The sequence below is a fragment of the Eptesicus fuscus genome, chromosome 2, assembly GCF_027574615.1.
Source record: "Eptesicus fuscus isolate TK198812 chromosome 2, DD_ASM_mEF_20220401, whole genome shotgun sequence".
NCBI lineage: Eukaryota > Metazoa > Chordata > Mammalia > Chiroptera > Vespertilionidae > Eptesicus > Eptesicus fuscus.
The window spans coordinates 113,777,662-113,796,976 of record NC_072474.1 but is presented as its reverse complement, the minus strand read 5'-3'; the positions used below and the strand labels follow the sequence as shown (position 1 = coordinate 113,796,976).

Here is a 19,315-nt window from a genome sequence, read left to right as displayed (position 1 = left end):
TCACTCTACAGCTAGTGAGGAGATTCCGATAAGACAGTGCAGCTGATCTGGTGCAGAAAGAAAAGAGCAGCGGTTCAGCACGGGTGCCGTGCCAGGTGCTGCTCTTAACCGCAGTGGCTTTGAACTTGCGATTGTAACACCGAGGCAGTTCTCCCGCACAGCCCAGCCCCCACGCCGTGCCAGTGTTCCCGGGCCGCAGGCCAGGCTCACCCCACGTCCTTTCCTCGGATGCCTTCAGGAGAGCGGGCCCTGCCTGAGCCGTCCCGTGGCCAGCCTCAGTGGCAGCGGATGCGGGGACCTCCTGGCTCTGCGCGCGAGGGTCAGGCAGAGCTGTAGCTCCTGAGGCTTTCCTAGTCTTGACCAATCCGTCACCCGCTTCCTGGTCGCAACCGGTCGGTGCCAGCTAATGTCCTCTGAGTTCCATTCCTAACCCTGTTTCAGTCCTTTTGAAAGAGCCAGGGCTTCGGGGCCAGGCACAGCGAGGAGCCGGCGTCAGCCCACCGAGTGTTAACCGTGTGTGTGCGTGCAGCTCACTTCACGGCTGTTCGCTTCTTTGTAAAACCTGGACGGTGTTTCTCACAAGGATTGGATGTGAGCGCTCTCGGCACACGTAAGCCCCTTGGTGAATAGAAGTTGAATGGGAACCCCATTTGAGCTGTGATGCAGTTGGGGGTGATCATTGAGAAAAGAAAGCGCCTCCGTCTCCTGCCAGACAGAGGTGGGAGGGAGGGGAAGGGGGAAAGGTGGGAGGCGGGAGGCAGGCCAGCAGGAGGGCCGAGGGCGCATTACCGGTTTTATCGGTAGTAAAATCCAGGGTGGCAGGCAGTGCTTGGGTCAGCGGCGAGTGGCCTTGACGCAGGCTCCTGAGTCAAACACTCACGCAGCCGGGATGCCACTGAGCAGCCACGGCTCCTAGAGCGCAGAGAGCGGGGCAGGTCCCGTTAGAGCCCGTGAGAGGAACAGAGCCGAGCCTCTGCGATCCGAGCAGCAGGTCCCCCGGAGGGGAGCTGTGGCTAGACGTGGGGCCACGTTCCTGCCAGTCCCTCTGCCAGGCGGTCAGTCCGGGAGGGCGGGAGGGAGGAGGCTGAGGGGGAGGCTGGGAGTCCTGGGGGACGGACGCCCCTAGAGCACGGGGACGAGGAAGAACCTCAGTGCCCTAGGTTCTCTCCAGACGGAGAGAGGCCCCCTTCCTCCTCCCGGTCAGCGCTCCCGCCCAGAGCGTGGCTGCGAGGCCTTTCTCCCCCTCCCCGCCTGCTCCGGGCAGCTTGGGTGGAGTAGGATGGTGGAATTGAAAGAACATGTTTAGAAATATTGCGTTCAGACCCATAAGGCTCTGTTAGTTGGACATAATTAGGAAGCTGTAATTTTTTCCATAATGTAGAGCTCCGACTTTATTGACCCATTTAATTTTTTTTAATAATGACATTTTACTAGAGCAGAACAGCATGCAACCTAGGTCGCCTCTGGCTGGGTCTCCTAAATGATTGTATTTAAAAATAAGTCCTCCACTTCTGGTAGATGGACCATTTCTGCAATATCCTGGCAACAAGACAATACCACGGGGGGGGGGGGGGGGGGGGGGGGGGGACTCTATTGGTTTCTGCTGTTGCTACAAATAGAATAACCTTACCGCTAATTTCCAATTTAAAAGGTTAACGTAAAATGTGCCCTAAAGAAACATAACCTTTTAATTGAGTCATCAGTTTTATCGAATTAACCTTTAGGACTTTTCCATTTCACTGAGCTGAGGTTCCATTAAGTCAAACTATAGCAAAGGCGGATGCTAACCTAATGTTCTCGGAGCTAGTCCTCAGAGGGCTGCTCTGGCCCCAGGCGCCTTTCACAGGAAGTGAGCAGCTTTCTCTGTCCTTGTCCCTGACCCGCCAGCCCAGCCAGGAGCAGGGAGCAAGCCCGCACCCCGCACATGCCTCTGACTGGGAATTGAACCTGTGCCCCTTAGTGTGTGGGCCGATGCTCTAACCGCTGAGTACCACCGGCCAGGGCCAAAGCCACGTTTTTAATGAGGGCTGCATGTGCCGCCCGGACAGCTCCCAGGCCCACGTCCCTCTGTCTGCACGGCGGCTCCAGCGTGGCCTGGGCAGGCGCTTTTTCTGTCTGACGCCTTCCAAGTGTGGGTTCCACTCCCTGACCGTTCTCTCGCCTCTGAGCCGGCTGGCCCCGCCCCTCCTTCAAGCCTCAGTGTGGCTGTCACTCGGGCAGGGACGCTTATCCTCCTCAGGCCACTGGGCTGTGTGACGTGCCCATTTGCTGCTGCCCTTTAATTTTGCCCCCACGCCCACTCTCTCTCTCGCTCTCCCTCTTTTTAGCCATATCCTGTCTGAATATGGGAGGATGACAGACGCAGAGCGAGACCAGATAGACCAGGACGCGCAGACGTTCATGAGGACCTGCTCAGAAGCCATTCAGCAGCTGAGGAATCAAGGTGAGGTCCTGGGGCTCCGACAGGCAGCCGTGACCGCCCTGGGACCCTCACGGTACCACCAGTCACAGTCCTCTGTGCACCCGTTTAGAGTCAGGTTGTAAGCTTCCAAATCCTTCTTTTCCCGATCAGTGTTTTCACCTAAGCGGGTAAAAGTAACGAGAAGGCCATGATCTAAGTTAAATAACAGGACCTCTCCGAGCAACTAAAAGCTGACAAAGGGGCCAGGGTCAGAGAAGATGAGTGTGAGTGTGTGTGTGTGTGTGTGTGTGTGTGTGTGCACCCCTGTGTTTGTGTGGCAGCCCTTAGTGATCACATAAGTCATGCTCCGTGCCCATAAGGGTCTATGCTGACATAACCTAGAACATACACACGAACCTAGTAAAACCAGGAGCCAAGTGCCAACCCTTGCGGCCGGGCCTGTTGGCTTGGCCTTAGTCTCCCGTGTGTAAAGTAAACGTAGCCATGGCTGCCTTCGGGTGACAATGTCGGCGGCTACAGTGATGGGGATCAAGCACGAGCAGGTGCTCAGTTCTCAGTACCTGGGGCTGAGCTGCCAGGGTCAGTGGCTCGGGCTTCGGAGATGCGAGTTTGCAGGAGGAGGACGGCACCCTGTGGCCAGGAGTCCAGGGAGGGTGGACTCCACGTCTACGGGACCCGGTGAGTGGCTGGGGGAGAGGACGCACCGTCCCAGGCACCGGGAGCGTGTGGCCCGCTCTCAAGAAGTGGGCGCACCTTGCCGAAACCGGTTTGGCTCAGTGGATAGAGCGTCGGCCTGTGGACTGAAGGGTCCCAGGTTCGATTCCGGTCAAGGGCACATGCCTTGGTTGCGGGCACATCCCCAGTAGGGGGTGTGCAGGAGGCAGCTGATCGATGTTTCTCTCTCATCGATGTTTCTAACTATCTCTCTCCCTTCCTCTCTGTAAAACATCAATAAAACATATTAAAAAAAAAAAAAGTGGGCGCACCAAACACCATTCTTACGTGCTGCCAGACCGTCAGCTGTGTGACTGGTTTTTTGCAGGCTCATCTCTCATCTCGTAAAGCCTGACGCTCTTACTCTTTTAAAAATGCAGCTGCCCGCCGCTCTGGTTCCACAGCGGGGTTTTAAATGCTCTCCGTGGAGAAGCTGCAAGGGGGCGGCCGCCTTGCTCTTCGGCGGAGGTGCGTGCAGAGACCTGAGCCTGTGCTTTCTGTTGCAGCCCACAAGGAGACACACTCCCAGCAGGTGAGGGAGCACAGGAGCGCCGTCCTGGACTTCACGCAGGACTACCTGAGAAGTACGTCCTTGCCCTGAGCGTCACGGGGCGTCTCACGTGGGTGAGATGCGCGCTCAGCTCTGCGGGGGAAGACCACAGCGTCTCATTGTGTCTGATGAGCCCTTTGCCGAGAAGCCCTTTTAATTGGTCTGTGTTCTGGTGCTTCCCCTGCAACAGGAGTTTGCAAACTGTACTCAGAGCAAAGAGCCATCCGCGTGAAACGAGTGGTGGATAAGAAGAGGCTGTGAGTATTGCCTGGGGGGGCCCTTAGCAGCAGGGATGGCGGTGATAGCGAGGCGCCTGGCCTCTGCCGGGCCGTGCGGAGCCTACAGATGCGGGGCGGGCGCTCACTGAGCCTCACTCACTCACAGCAACCCCGGGAGGCGGGGCTGTTGTCTTGATTTTACGGATGGGGAGGCTGTGGCTCCGGAAGTCAGGTACCTCACCCCAAGGGTGCAGCCAGGCGGAGCAGAGGCCCTAGGTCCACAGTTTGTGCCTCTACCCATTTTGTTGTCTTAGTAACCCTTGAGGCTGACACAGTTTCAGCTGTTTTGCGTGGGCCTCTTTGACCCCCACAGCCCTCCTGTTGTCCCTGAAAGGGGGTTCCTGAGGGGATTGCCGAGCACAGCAGGCAGTGTCCCCCGTCAGGCCTTTCTCAGGCATCTGCGCCATGCTCCGCACCCCCCCCCCCCAAACACACACACACACGCGCGCGCGCCCCACTCCAGCACGGACCCCGCTTAGGTGAGCACACCGAAGCTCCAGCAGGTATAATGAGTTGCCCGAGGCCTCACAGCCAGGATGCAGGCAGGCCCGACCCCAGTCTCCCACGGCACCTGTCTGTCCCGTCTGTCCTTCCTGGGGAGTGGGTGCCAGCCCCTAAAGCCAGGCTTGCATCCTGACGCACGTGGAGAGCTGGGTCCAGGCCCGACTCCTGGTCGCGTCTAACTCTGGGAGATTTCAGGGCGTTCTTTCAGAAGATACAGTACATAGTGTTAGGGGGGAAATTTTCCTATTGTGTCGGGGTCCCAGCACCCCCCTCAGGCTTGGTGGCTTACTGGAAGGACTTACAGGATTTGGCGTACAGCCTGCCCGGGGCTGAGTCATTACAGTGCGACGGTGCAGAGCCAGCAGCGAGGGGCAGGCGCCGGCCAGTGCACGGAACCAGGGCACGCTCCAGAGTCCTCTCCAGGGGCCAGCAGGCGTGGCTGTGACGGCTCGTGTGAAGCTGGACGCCAGGGGGCTCAGTAGAGACTCACTGCTCAGGGATTGTCATGGTGCCTGGTCAGGTGGGCACCTGCTGCCTGGCCTACAGCCACGGCAGACTCCCAGCAGGAAGCGGGGCAGCCTGGCCACACGGCCTCCACCCCAGCTCAGCACATCGAGCCTTCTCAGTTGGGGTCTGGGAGTCAGGTCCGGGTTCCCAGGCACCAGCCCCGGGCCAGACTGCAAGTAGGCCAAGGTGAGCAGCCTCCCGCCTGCGGTGATGACTTTTCTGTACACGTGTGAAGCGGGTGTGACATTGCCGATGCCAGCCCCGCTCTGTGGAAGAGGAGGTGGGTGCGCCAAGGTACCCGTCAGCGGGAACTGTGGTACACCCCTGAGAGCACGGGCAGAGCGAAGCCAGAGGTGACGTCTCGGCCTCTCGGAGCTCAGAGGCAGCTGGGTTGCTGCATAAACATAGACAATGAGCCAGCCTCGTCAGGGTGTGTCATAGTTAGTGAGGCAGCACCAAGTTCAGGGGCGTGGAGCTACCAAGAAGCAAGGCCTAGTGCCTCAGAGGCCAGGCTCGGCCGCCAGACAGCCTGTGCCCCATCCTGGCTCTGCCGCGGACACGCTGTGTGGCTTTGGGAAGGTCACTTAGCTTCCCGGAGCCTGCCTGCCTGCTGTGCGCAGGGAAGCATTCATCATTCCCACCGTGTGGGGTTGTTAGGGGAACAAGTGAGTTGATGTAGGTGGAACACTCGTATGAGCCGTTACCATATGTTAATGTGCACTGTTACATACTATTAAGCATTTATCACGTGTCAGGCAGTATATTAATTTACCTAATTGAATCCTCACAACCACTCCGTTAGTAAACATTTCCAACCTGTGGAAATGGAGGCTCAGAACCTGGGAGACTGCTCAGCATCACACAGCTGGGTGAGACTGAGCCTCAGGGTGGTCGGGCAGATTGCCATGGGCTTGGTGCTGGTGCTGAGAGAACCGTGTCTGGGGAAGTGATGAGGGAAGGCGCGGTCGGGCAGTGCGCCAGGCCAGTCTGGGAGGAGAGGGCGGCCCCTGGTGATGAGCCATTTACCATCGAGACAGCGTGGTCACCGGCTCTCACCCCCCAGAGGGAGAGATGCCAGGCTCTGCTGCCTTGTGCCAGGCGGCCTGGCACTGAGCCTTAAAAGCACCCAAGTAAAGCAAGCAGAGGCTTTGCTGCTGCCTCCTCAGTGAGGTTTTCTAAATTAGCCAGGCAGATGGGAATTGTTCTCATTGGGACGTGAAGTGCAGCCTTGTCTGCTGCCAGGTGTCCTGTGCCAGTTACTCTGAGCACAAGGCCCTGAGGAGGTACCTGTGGCCCTCACGACGGTGCACCTCCTTCTCGCCCGTTCCCCCCTCGCTCAGCAGGTGCCGCTGGCCCTCACAGAGGTGTGCCCGCCTGTGAGGGCAGGCTCCGGGCCAAGGGCGCTTCCGTTGCTTGTTCTGTTCGGTCGCCGTGGACCAGGGGTCCTCAAACTTTTAAAACGGGGCCAGTTCACTGTCCCTCAGACCATGGGAGGGCCGGACTATAGTTTAAAAAAAACTATGAACAAATTCCTATGCACACTGCACATATCTGATTTTGAAGTAAAAAAACAAAACTGCAAAAACACCCGCATGTGGCCCGCGGGCCGTAGTTTGAGGACGCCTGCCATGGACTGAGGTGTGTCCACTGCACGGGTGCGTTCACAGCTCACACCGCAGGGGACCCACCCAGGGGTTGGGGGACCCTGAGCTGGAGATGAGCCACGATTAGCTGTCAGTGTCAGCTTGCCGTCATGTTTCTAGTGCTTACGCTTCATCTCTGTACAGTCTCATAGCAGAGCAGTGACAGCAGCTCGTTGGTCTGGCCTGGTCGGCGCACCACGCCGAGCACACCGGCCTGAAAGGATACAACACCTGCGCAGCGGGGGGACGGCTGCGGGGCCGGTGGCGCCAGGCTCCCGGCTCCTGGGAGTGCTCGGTGCCTGTGGCTGGGTGGGCACCGCAGTGTGAAAGCCACTTTCGAAATGATCATGCCATCTTATTGCACGTCAACCGCGCCTTCTTCCTACCCGGAGCCTTTACCGGGGCATAAAAGAAGTGCCGTGCCGGTATATGAGTTACTTTTCTCTGAGATTTGCATAGGGCTTTATTTAGGTTTCCAAGGAACTTCTCCCTCGTAGTTTCTTGTTTCAAAACTGAAAAACCCATTTTTCATCCTCTTTTCTATGCCCTGTTCTTTTAAAATGGTAACTAGAATCACTAGGTTCCTCAGATAGGGGACTTAGAGACAGACGTGGGCCCGGTGCGAACTGCCGATGGCTCCGCCTCCCGTCAGAGAAATCAACTTAAATAAGTCACGGGCATAGACTGGCCTTTTCTCAAGTTGCCTCCACTAGGTGATTTGTAGCTCCCCGAGGGGTTTCCGTAGGCAGTCTGTGTTCACTCAGACGTGTTTCTGTCACTTAGGAGCAGGCACTGAACCTGGTCGGAGCCTGCCTGCCGCGCTGCAGCCTTTGTTCATTTCCAGCTGGAGACTGGCCGTGCGCCCCCCGGACACAGCCTCCAGGCAGGGGGGCCCTTTGTGTGAAAGTCAGTTACCGTCGCCTTGTGAACAGTGCCGCCGGGCAGGTGGAGTGGGGCAGGGTGAGGGTGTCCCCAGCTGGGGGCTCCCAGAGCAGGTCAGAGGGGGAGGGTGGCGGTGGCGGTGCGGCCGGTGACGCTCAGAGGGGTTGACCAGGTGTCAGCGCTGTGTAAGGACCGGGGCAGTCAGGCTTCTGTCTCCCGGAGACCCCAAAGGCGCCAGCCAGCAGGAGCCCTGCGGTGCTGGTTAGAATGGAAGACTGGTGTGGGCCGGCTTGCAGTGTACACAGGTAGATGTAGAAATAAACACAGGTATGCTGCAGCTGAGGGGCCGCGACGGTGACCCCAGTGGCAATAGCCTGGGCAGCGCTCCGATCCTGGCTGCTCCATAGCTCTCAGCTTCCAGGCCCCGGGCCCGGGAGAGGTGGCTGACTTGGGGGCAGGCTGAGTATAACATGAGCCAGAGAGCACGGAGGGCTCAGAGTGGCAGGGGCGTGCGAGAGGGACACCAGCCATTTGAAGGGCGACAGCATCCGTGGTGGCAGCCGATTGATTGTAACCCACTGAGTTACGCAGGACCCCAGGCGCCCACCCGACGGGAAGGAGTGAATGGACAAATCGAAAGTTGGAAGTTGATAATGACATAGAGTCAAAGCGTCCCTCCCCGTCCTCCTCATTACGAGGGAGAAAGGTGGCCTTACGGGGGGAGCCCGGCGGCACCCCTTCGTCAGGCGGGCCCAGTGGAATCACGCACAGCCTGGCGGGAGGCGAGGGGAAGAGGGTGAAGGGAATAGCACCGTGTTAATGCAGCGATGCAGGCCGGAACCAGCCACAGGAGTGGCCGGCACACTCAGAGGAGGCTGTCTTACTGGGTAACTGGCACGTCGCTGTCTCCAGGTCGTGGGACAGGGGACCGAAGAGCTGCGCCAACCCCGGTGTTGATGGGAGTCTTCGGGTTGAAGGGCGCGCTTGTGTTCGGAGGCACCAAGATGCTCACAGGTGGAGGGCGTCAGGTGGGCCTCTCACTTCCGATGGCCCTTGACCTGCCGCAGGCTTTCTGTGTGACGGTTTCGCAGCAAAATGAATAAACCAGTGTGCCACCTCGCATGGGTTAGAGCGGTTCAGTGGTAAGAATTCGTAGAGCACGTTTGGCATGGGGCATTTTATAGCTACTGTTTTCTTTAGTCTTTGCAGCAGCTCTGAGTGATATGTGATTGGCAGCCAGGTTTTCCATGCGGGCGGAGGGCGGAGGAGGCCAGTTCTCTTCCCCGACACGCACAGCATGAGCCGGAGGTCCGTGTTGGTACACGGTGCCCCTGACCCTCCGCATGCTCCAGTGGGTTCTTCCCAACACGCACAGCGTGAGCCGAGGTCCGTGTGGTGCTCGGTGCCCCTGACCTCCGCATGCTCCAGTGGGTTCTTCCCTGACACGCTCAGCGTGAGCCGGAGGTCCGTGTGGTGCGCGGTGCCCCTGACCTCCGCATGCTCCAGTGGGTTCTTCCCCGACACGCTCAGCGTGAGCCGGAGGTCCGTGTTGGTACACGGTGCCCCTGACCTCCGCAGGCTCCAATGGGCTCATCACGGCCGTCTCTGCCCGCAGGGGGTCGCAGTGCGTCTGCAGCTCAGGGAGAGCGAGCATCTTTATGGTGGTTCTTTTTTCTACCCAAGAACGTCTGTTTTCTCATCTGTTCAGTATATTTTGTATCTCTTAAGAACATCTTTTAGTTTTTCACAGATGGCTTTTAAATTTTTTGTTAAGTAGCTAGTTTATGCTGCAGGGTTTTTGGGGTTTTTTAAATCTTTTATTGCTAGTTTTCTATCGTTTGTTTTGGCATTGCAAATGGAGTTTCTCTTTTATTATGTCTTCTAACTGTAAACCAGGCGCTTTTCCACGAACATGTAAGTCATTTCTCTTGTTACTATAAGCAGTGCTGTGGTGAATATCCTGTAACTATATCTCTGCATGTTTGTGATACTTAGAATAGCAGACTGCATTTTCCAGAGAGGACCATTGCACCTAAACCTGCCCAGCCCACGCGCTCTTCTTAGGATGGGATATTGTCACCGCTCCCAGGGGAGGGCGGGGGAGGGGCATGGCCTCCTCCGGCCTCCTCCGGGCCAGGCTCCCGAGGTCACCTCCCAGCTTAGCCACCTGCTCCCTGTGGCGGGACAGGTCTCCTAAGGTCCTCAGACCCGTTTCCCCCCCGCAGAAGGTCATTAACACTAGTGCCTGCCTCCTGGGGATGGTGGTATCACACTCACCCGCGTGAAGGGCTTAGGGAGTGCTCAGTACACAGTAAGCCTCAGTAAACAGCAGCCGGCACCGCTGCCGCCCGCAGTGTGTTTCACGGCTGCTTTGCGCACAGTCTCTGCCTGCTGCTGTGGGCGTGACCCCAGAGCCGTTTAGCGCTCTGCCTCTGATTTCCATAGCGCTGTGTGGGTCCATCAAGCTACCACGAGGCTCAGTGTTTCACAACCCAAATTGTTTCTGTTACTGGCCTTTTACTGACGGCTCTGAAGTGTCCACTCACCCAACACGTATTTATTAAACGCTGAATGCCAGACCTCATCGGGATCCAGATGCCCGGCATCAGGACCTAGAGCCCCACCCTGCTCTCAGGGCACGCGGGCTGGAGCGAGACGGGCCGTGAACAGGAGCCGTGAGCAGGGGCGGGTGCCGGGGTGTGGACAGAGGTCTTTTTGGGTAGGAAAGTGGGAGAAGGCCTCTGAGCAGGAGAGACTGAGCCGAGCCCGGCCCCTGGGACACAGCACAGCCGTGGGGGGGCCGGGGCAGGGCCGGTGCGGTTCCTGAGACAGGTTGGTCCATCCAGCGGACATTCACAGGTTACCTTTACATTCACGTTACTATACGACGTCGCTTGTATGTGTCATGTAACAGACGTGTGTGCGGCATGTTCAGCAACACCGCGTTGCTGCACGTGTTGAACTGGAAGAGGCAGCCTTGCTGCCCACGTGTTGCGTGTGGTGTCAGTTTGGGGGGCAGGTTCCTGCATTTTGCTCCAGCACATGCTCCGCCCCCTCCCCTGCCCGCACCCTGCAGACCGTGAGCAGGGCCTTGGAATAAGTGCCCCCTCGAGGGCGTCAGGGTGGTCCTTGGGCCGAGGCAGGAGCTCTGCTCTCAGGAGGGCGCAGAACAAGCATGCCGGGCCGCGCGCCTCCCTCCTGCTGTCGAGGTGGAATTCTGTTGTGTAAGTGAATGCTGTGGCTGCGATTCCTTTCAGATCCAGGCTGGAGCCAGAAACAACCGCAAAGACAAGAGAGCCCGGTTCTGAGGACGTCTCCCTGGACCCTGCGCCGGGCTCTGGGGAGAAGCCTGTCGCCGAGGAGCATGCAGGTAGCAACCCCAGTCACAGCCGTGCTTGCGTCTTCCGATGACCTGGTGGCAAACACAAAGCGGAAGAGCAGGCGCGCAGCCCGACAGGCGTGCTGGTGACGTCCCCTAGAGCAGAGGGAGCGGGAAGCGGCAGCCCTGCCCGGTCACAGCGGATCTATGGCCGCCGCTCGGGGGAAGGTGGGAGGACTCCCAGCCCCGGGAGCTGGCGGGCCCCAGGGGCAGGCTGGCACTGCTGTGCCCAGGCGGGGACTGGGCTCCATGAGGAGGAGACGTCGAGATCTCTTCTCCGGGGGCTGGCGTGTCAGTCACAGGTGGGGGGTGCTGTGCGCTGCTCCCGTGTCCTTGGGCACTGTCAGCAGTGGCCTGCGTGGAGCTGACCTCCAGCCTCGGGGTGGAGCAAGGGGTGGGGGAAGCCCCGATTTTGAGGCGCTGCCCTGTTTGCTAGGGCAGAGGGAAGCATGACTAGTACTCAGAGTGAAGCAAGCACTGTGGGCCACGAGGCACACGCGGGTGGAGGGCGGGAATCGGGTCGGGAGGGGTGGGCCAGGAGTCCGGCCTGTGTGCTGGCGTCGGGCGGTGCGGGAGGTCTGGCCGAGCACTGGCCGGTGCTCTGAGCAGCAGCTTCCTGAACACGCTGACCAGTCCAGCTCAGAGCTGGCTCTCGCTGGCTTCTGTGTTCCTAATTCTGTGTTCTTATCCTTAAAAGTATAGAAGGAGAAGTTTGTCATGAATATGGTAATGAGGTCAGCAGGGGACCGCAGCTCTGGGGCCAGGTGGGATGAGGGAAATCACAGGTGTTCTTCCCTGAAGATGTCATTGCAGAAAACACATCCGTTTCCAAAGCTGCTTTCAGCCGTCTTCTGTACATGTCTTTTATATGTAGATTATGTGGATATTTTACTTGTATATTTTATACAGTTACATACAAATGTGTCTTTTATCGACATGGTAACAGCCGTCTTCTGTACATGTCTTTTATATGTAGATTATGTGGATATTTTACTTGTATATTACATACAGTGACATACAAATGTGTCTTTCATCGACATGGTAACAGCCGTGTTCTGTACATGTCTTTTATATGTAGATTGTGTGGATATTTTACTTGTATATTTTATACAGTGACATACAAATGTGTCTTTCATCGACATGGTAACAGCCGTCTTCTGTACATGTCTTTTATATGTAGATTATGTGGATATTTTACTTGTATATTACATACAGTGACATACAAATGTGTCTTTTATCGACATGGTAACAGTCTGGCAAAAACAGCCACGCAGCCATTACTTTAAACCTTGCACAAAGTCGCAGGCAGCGTGTGTTTTCGTGAGGATGTGACCCGAGTACCCCACCCCGTGCGCATGGTCTGCCGGTCGGCTTCTCTGCTTTGTGTATCACGGTGCTCCATGCCTGATCGGTCCCAGAGCAGAAGCTCTGCCTCTGTCCATCTTGAGGGCTGAGATCAGCCTTCGAGTACTTGGCAGGCCTCAGAGGCACCAGACACCAGTCACCTCTGGAAACAGAGACCCCATCGTGGTCCCCAGCAAGGAGGAGTGGTCCCTCCCGTCCTCTCCCCCGCACCCCCTCTCTCGTCCGCCGTGTGACTTGCACGGTCCTCGGCCCCGGCCCCGGGCAGGCAGCCTGTCTAGCAGCCTGTGCTCGGTGCTTCGTGGAGGACACAGTTGTCCAGCACCCACGCCAGGTCCATGCTGAGTCCGCCAGCCTGTGCGCGCGGACCGGCCCACGGTGCGTCATCCGCGAGAAGCAGCAGCGAAGTGGTCAGGGGCGGGGAGCTGCGGTGACATAGGCACCGGGGTCCTTGCAGTGGAACCCTGTGCGGCGATTTAAAAGATGCGGCAGAGCTGTGTGGACCTGCACAGGGTGCTGCGAGGTACATGTTAAGTACGGAAAGCAAGTTGTAGAGAGTGTGACCACTGCGCTCTTAGTGAAACAAACCATACACAGAAGGAGACCCTCGATCTGGGGTGGGGTGGGGAGGCAGGGAGTCGGTGCCCAAAGTGTATGGGGCTACGTCAGAGCACAGCAGGTTCCTGCTGGGAGAGGAACGGGAGGGGGGTGTTTGTTCCTGTACTCTGTGTGGATAGAGGATTCTTTGACAGTGAACATGCCCATACATTTTGCAGTCTTCGAAAAGCATAGGGCGGGGGTGTGTTTTGAGGTAAAATAGCCTGGGCAGGCCGGTCCGGAAGAAGGTCCTTTGGCTCACAGCCATCACTGAAATCAGTGCAGCACTGAAACTGTGTATGGGTCCCCTCACCCCCACACACACACACGCACACACATGCACACACATGCACACACATGCACACACACACACAGGTCTAGACACCGTCCAGGAGCCAGGCTGCCGGGCCTGAGTGGTGGCCGCAGGTACCTGAAGGTGGACGCCCGTGAGACTGCTCCCTCCCCCGGTTCTCACGTCCGCGTCCTAAGCCGCCTGTTCGAAAATGGACATTTGTCTTCTATTTATTGTTCATTCTTCTTAACAGAAAACATTCCAGCTGAAGCGCAGCCTGAGTTGGGAAGCTGGGGAGACGGCAAAGGCGAAGATGAGCTGTCCCCGGAGGAGATACAGATGGTGATGCTGTTCTTTGCCTACGCGCTCCATTTCCACCCGTTAGCGAGGCCTTTATTCAGGAGATCGTCCGACACGCCCTTCCCTGACACCAAGTTCTAAAAGTTACAATTATTTTAGATACAACTTGTCCACTAGATTTCCTGATTCTTAGTATGCTTTTCGTATATTTTACATTTGCAGTCGCATACTTCAAGGAGAAGTTGCCCTGGAATAACTTCACCAATGTCACATACCTTTCCTGCAGCAGTAAAATGTCTTCGAGACTGAATGCTCTTTTGTAGTTGGCGCTCTGGTGCCACTTAATCGTGTGACTCGTTGGTGCTATGATAACGTGAAGAAGGCATAGTAACGACTGAACGAGGCCCAGAGCGACATCTCTTAGCTACCTGTCCTCCAGCTGCCAGTTTGCCAGCTCTGGGCGAGTTCCCAGAGGAGGTGCTGGGGAGCCATCCTGAGACCTGGTGGCAGTGGTGCTGTGGGCAGCGCCACCTTTCCCCGCTCGCCTGCGCCCGCCAGGCCTCACTGAGTGGCTGCCCTGCGCTCAGCTGGGGAGGCAGGTCTTGGTTTTCAACCACAGCCTGACTGGCCGCCCGGGAGTGCCAGCCGCTGTCCAGACAGGAGCTGGCCCCTGGCAGACCGCCCCAGTCCTGTCCCCTGTGCGCAGGGGATGCTGGTCCCCAGGTGGCATCCGGCACCACCGAGGCTTCTGTGCAGGCCCTGCCGGCACGCGCCTCTGAGCCTTGAGAATGACTTCCCGGTAACGTGTTTGTTTCCTTGCAGTTCGAACAAGAAAACCAGCGCCTCATCGGTGAAATGAACAGCCTGTTTGACGAAGTGAGGTATGTGTGCAGGTCTGCCGGCTCGTGGCCTCGTCACCACTCCGGCCCCGGGCCTCCCCCACTTCCTGTGGGCCTCCCGGTCCTTCCCCCGGACAGCGCCGCCCGCGCCGCCTGCGCTGCCCTCGGCTGGTCTGGGAGGAGCAGGAACATCGCTGCTTCGCCTGGGCTGGCGCCCCGCTTGCTGCCCACAGCCTCCCGCCTCTTGCCCCGTCACTGCTTGTGCTGGGACAGCGTCACCTCCAGTGCCCTGTCCGTCCGCCCACCCTGCTGGCCCTGGCAGGGGAAGGCGCCACCCAGGTGGGGTGCCCTCAGGCCAGAGGGGGTCCTCTCCCCACAGGGAGCGGCCAAGGTAAATGCACCCTCCCTGCCCCCCCAAGAGGAAGGGGTTCTCAGCATCTTCACGTTTTCTTCTCCCTCCATGTGTCGCTGGGCACAGTCGAGGCGCAGGCCTGACAGGCTTTGCTGTTCGTAACGGGGTGCAGCCACATGCTCCTGGCCCCACCCGCTGGCCCAGAGGCAGGGGCACACGGGATCAGCACCCCACTGGGCTGGAGACATTCCGGGGGACTGCCCACCCCTTCCCCAGCCTGGTGTGGGGACCCCTCCTCTCTCACCAGTGTCAGAGTGTCCCCCTCCCTCTCACACATCTTCACTTAAAAGAGATTTCTTTAGAAATGTGTGACCTTCCTGTGAAGATTGCCAAGTACTAATAGTTCATCTGTGATCTCTTTTTCTAATGAAGGCAGATTGAAGGGAAAGTGGTTGAAATTTCCAGACTCCAAGAGATATTCACAGAAAAGGTTCTACAGCAGGTAAGAAGACATGGTTTTAGGGGAAGAGAGGAAGGTCCGAGCGCTCGGGCACCTCCGAAGGGGTCCGTCTGGGGCTGTGCCCGCGGCCAGGTGCTGCTGAGGGTGCATTCGCGGCGGAGCTCCTGGCCACTCTCGGTCTCCAGGCAGCCTTTGTGGGGCAGCTCCCCCTGTGGACCCCCGCTGGCCCAGGCCCGTGCCACGGGGACCGGGAGGGAGGTGCGTGATCTCGGCTCCGCAGGCCCCCAGCCGCAGGGCAGCCCCTCCGAGTATGGCTCTCCCATCTAGAAAACGGGGTGGCCACGCTGTCAGGTCAGCGATAACCTGCGGAAAGCGCCCAGCCGGCACCGGCCGATGGGTAGTGGCCTTTTAACCGGCAGTGACACAGGGCCGGTGGGTAGTAGCCTTTTAACCGGCAGTGACACAGGGCCTGTGGGCCCTCCGGGTGCCGGCCCAGGCCGCCTCAGCTGCGGGGTCCTCCGGGAGCTGGGGTTCTCGTCAGTGGTTTCCGTGCCGTATCTGCCTGCAGCTCTGACGGCCGCCAGCAGCTGGCCACGCCTCCCGACCTGCTGCCCTTGCCCTTGTCGGAGCCTCAGGGTGTGCAGGGTTTCCTGACCTGAGGAAAGTCAGGTCTGTCGGGGTTTTCACCTGTGTTGCCCAGTTGCTCACGTTGATTCTCTCAAGCTCCCCCTTCCTGACTCTAAGAGGGTGACAGCAGCGGGCAGCGCCCAGTGTCCTGTGTCCACTCACTGCTGGGTCAGGTGGCTGGAGGCGCTTCCCCCGCAGCACGGAGCCCATCAGGCTGCCCAAGCCCACGCTCTGGACAGTCCCTCCCTCCCTCACGCTTCACACACACACTGTACACACACTCACTCTTCACACACTTTACACATAAACTCACACACATACACACTGTACACACACTCATGCTTCACACACTTTACACATAAACTCACACACATACACACTCACACACATGCCCACTGTACATACGCTCACGCACACATTCACACTCACACTCCCCCCACCCCTAGAGGAAGGCGGCCCTGTGGCCCCAAGCCCACGGCCGTGCCTGGCTGTGCCGTGCCGGGGGCTCCTGGGCCAGGGGCTCCCCGGGAAGCCCAGGCCCGCCTTTCTGAAGCGCCCCCAGTGTTGGGGGTGGAGTTTTGCAGACACCCTGCATCCCACTGTGATAGTAAGTTTGAGCCTCAGCCACAGGGGGACAGTGCGTGTGCGTGACGCCAGCGCGTGGCTGAGAGCACGTGCATCTGAAGCTGCTTCTCCGCACTTCCCAAGAGTGAGACCGGGGGGCGCCCGGCGTGGGGGCCGCTCCGTGATCCCCCTCGTACCTGTTCCCCTGGCCGTGGGCGGGAGAGGAGCAGGCGAGGTTGGGCAGGGTACAAGCACTGGGGCCCAATCCTGTCCTGCACTGGGTGGCTGTGTGACTTTGGGCAACTTACTAAAGTTCTCTGAGCCTTAAGTTCCCTGTCTGTACCGTGGGGGTGCTGTGAGGGTGCACGGGTTCGTGTGTGTAAACCGGCCCTTCGTGAGCGGCCACTGCTGTCTGTACTGACATGCTGGGGGTGGGGGGAGGGGGTGGGGGGAGCGCTCATCCGCCCTCTCCTTCCAGGAAGCAGAGATTGACAGCATCCACCAGCTGGTCGTGGGGGCCACTGAGAACATCAAGGAGGGCAACGAGGACATCAGAGAGGTGGGTGCCCAGGCCCAGGCTGAGAGGCACGTGGGCAGGCAGCAGCACTAGCCTCCCTGGCAGGGCAGTCTGACCTCACCGCCCAGTGAGGCTGTCTGACCTCACCGCCCAGTGAGGCTGTCTGACCTCACCGCCCAGTGAGGCTGTCTGACCTCACCGCCCAGAGGAGCGTGGGTGCTCCCACAGCCTCTGACCCCTCCCTGGACCAGAGGTGGGTGCTCCTGAAACATGGCAGAGCCCCGCCGAGGGGCAGAGCCCGGGCGCTGTGTATGGAGGCCCCACAGCCGACTGTGGAGGGACCTTGTCACTGAGTGTGGCTGGGGTTTGAGCTGGCATGGACTGCTCCGAGGCCACGCCATCTATTGCTGGGACGCCAGCCAGGAGCATGGTGCTGAGTCCATGCCTTCAGTCTCAACCCTGGCTCAGGGGGGCCGTCTCCGGGGGGCGGGTCCCCAGGAGGGTCTTGCAGGACCTCCGGGTGATGGTGACCAGGGAGGGAAGGGCCAGCCTTTGGTTTTGCTTCATAATTAGCCGTCTGATCAGGGTGAGCACAGGACGGACAGCAGTCATGGGGTGGGGAGGAGGGATGCGGTCCGTGAGCCCCGGGCCCCGCGCCCGGGCCCCAGGAAACGCCCGTCTCTGTCCCCAGGCCATCAAGAACAACGCGGGCTTCCGCGTGTGGGTGCTCTTCTTCCTGGTGATGTGCTCCTTCTCCCTGCTCTTCCTCGACTGGTACGACAGCTAGTCCCGCTCCGGCGGGCGCGCGGCCCGGCCTCCCGTGGGCCTGGGGTCCGTCCCGGCCAGGTCTGACCACAGCGGGCGGCGCGGAGACACACACTCCACTAAAGGGACACAAACAACCTGGAGTTTTAAGCCCGTTTAGGAGCTGAACGAGAACACCATGAACCCGAGGCAGGTGGAGGGATGGGAGGGGTGGTTATCCTGAATAACGGGGCGGGGGGCAGCTGTGGAGGGGCTGCCCCGGAGGGCACCGCAGGTCTCGCTCCACCCGCATCTCGGGGCTCAGAGGAGGCCCGGCCTGCCTCCTGGCCTGACCTCCTGCCGCTGGGCCCAGGAGCTTTGTTCAGAGAAGGCAAGGGCCCGAGAGAGCGGGCTGCTGCGCTCTGTGCATCGACGCTCTGGGAGACGTGCTGGGACCGTGTGCAATGGCAGGCACGGACTGGAGCCCCGTCTGCCCGGCGTCCTGGGGCCCAGGGTCACTCAGGGTGGACGGCCCGGCCCTGGGCCTGTGAAGGGCGTGCTGTGCAGTCTGCTGGGCGGTCTCGGGACCCTCGCGCTCTGTGTAAACGAACTACAGCCAATAAAGTCTGTCTGCTCGAACCTGCAGCTGGGCTGCCTCGGCCCCGTGAACTTGCCCACAGACAGCAGGTGTGGGAGCCCTTTGCCCCGTGGTCATCACTGTGTGCGCAAGCGTGTGCACCCCCACAGCTCCGCAGCCGCAAGGCAGCACGCGCCCACGGCCCTGCGGTGCGGTCCCTTCCCAGGCGGTGTTTCCGGACGCGCCTGGGGAGAGAGCATCGTCTGCGTCAGCGCGCTTCAGGAAGCCATGTGCTCGCAGAGGTCTCACGGTCATTTATTTCTGATCCACCAAAACGGCACCTGTGACACGTCCACCAGAAACAACACGTTCAAGTAACACGGAAGGAATGTCTGATGTCTGTTCTATTTAATCGTCTTACACACTTACTTATCTAACTGGCAATTTTATAAACATAGACTTTAATGTCAAGATTCGGGCTGAAACAATATTCTTACAAAGGTGGTGAGTTGAAATGTCATAACTGGACTTGCGAGGTGCCGCCCCGCCCCGCCCCCGCCTTTCCTGCCTGCTTGACATCAAAAGAGTGACATCTGCTTCACAAAATTAAAATCAGTGCCGAGGCCTCCAGCAGCGACACTCCCCCTTCCCACCCAGCTACCTGTTAAACCAGCTTGCGGACAGGGCCTTCGGTGCACGAGTTCTCATGACAGGTGAACAAGGGGCCGGTGGGCTGCGTTCCTGTTCAGCACATCACGCGCAGGACGACACGGCGCCCTGCAGCCCAGCCCCCTCCCCCCTGCCCGCGTCCCTCCCCCCACACACGGACAGCGACAGGCACTCAAAACTGGCCTGACAGTGGCCTGAGGGCACACGTCCTTCTCTGCACGGCTCCCACTGGTGCCGCCTGACGGGGGCGGGAGCACGGCTGGCTCTGAGCAAAGCAGGGGCGCACTCCAGACGGGGCTGGGGCACTGGGCCCAGAAACAGGTGTCTAAAGCAGCGATGCCGCCCTGGGCAGGTGGCCCAATGGTGGGAGCGTCATCCCGTGCACCGGAAGGTTGCAGGTTTGATTCCTGTTCAGGGCGAGTACTAAGGACACTGATCCATGTTTCTGCCTCACGTCGATGCTCCTCTCTCAAAATCAATTTAAAAAGCATGTCCTCATGTGAGGATTAAACAAAAAGAATTCCGCAAACGCATTA

General features: G+C 59.0%; 1 protein-coding gene across 1 annotated transcript in view; it reads left to right on the top strand.

Annotated features, from left to right (window-relative positions):
* Positions 1–18,558, top strand: part of STX18 (syntaxin 18) — an 84,751-nt gene extending 66,193 nt beyond the window's left edge. The window contains exons 3-11 of the mRNA XM_008150883.3: positions 2,328–2,443; positions 3,643–3,720; positions 3,877–3,943; positions 10,758–10,870; positions 13,384–13,472; positions 14,253–14,311; positions 15,054–15,123; positions 16,751–16,831; positions 17,481–18,558. Of these exons, the coding sequence (XP_008149105.2) occupies positions 2,328–2,443; positions 3,643–3,720; positions 3,877–3,943; positions 10,758–10,870; positions 13,384–13,472; positions 14,253–14,311; positions 15,054–15,123; positions 16,751–16,831; positions 17,481–17,576 (769 nt within the window). The 3' untranslated portion in view covers positions 17,577–18,558. The remainder of the gene's footprint in view (positions 1–2,327; positions 2,444–3,642; positions 3,721–3,876; positions 3,944–10,757; positions 10,871–13,383; positions 13,473–14,252; positions 14,312–15,053; positions 15,124–16,750; positions 16,832–17,480) is intronic.
* The last annotated feature ends 757 nt before the right edge of the window (positions 18,559–19,315 follow it).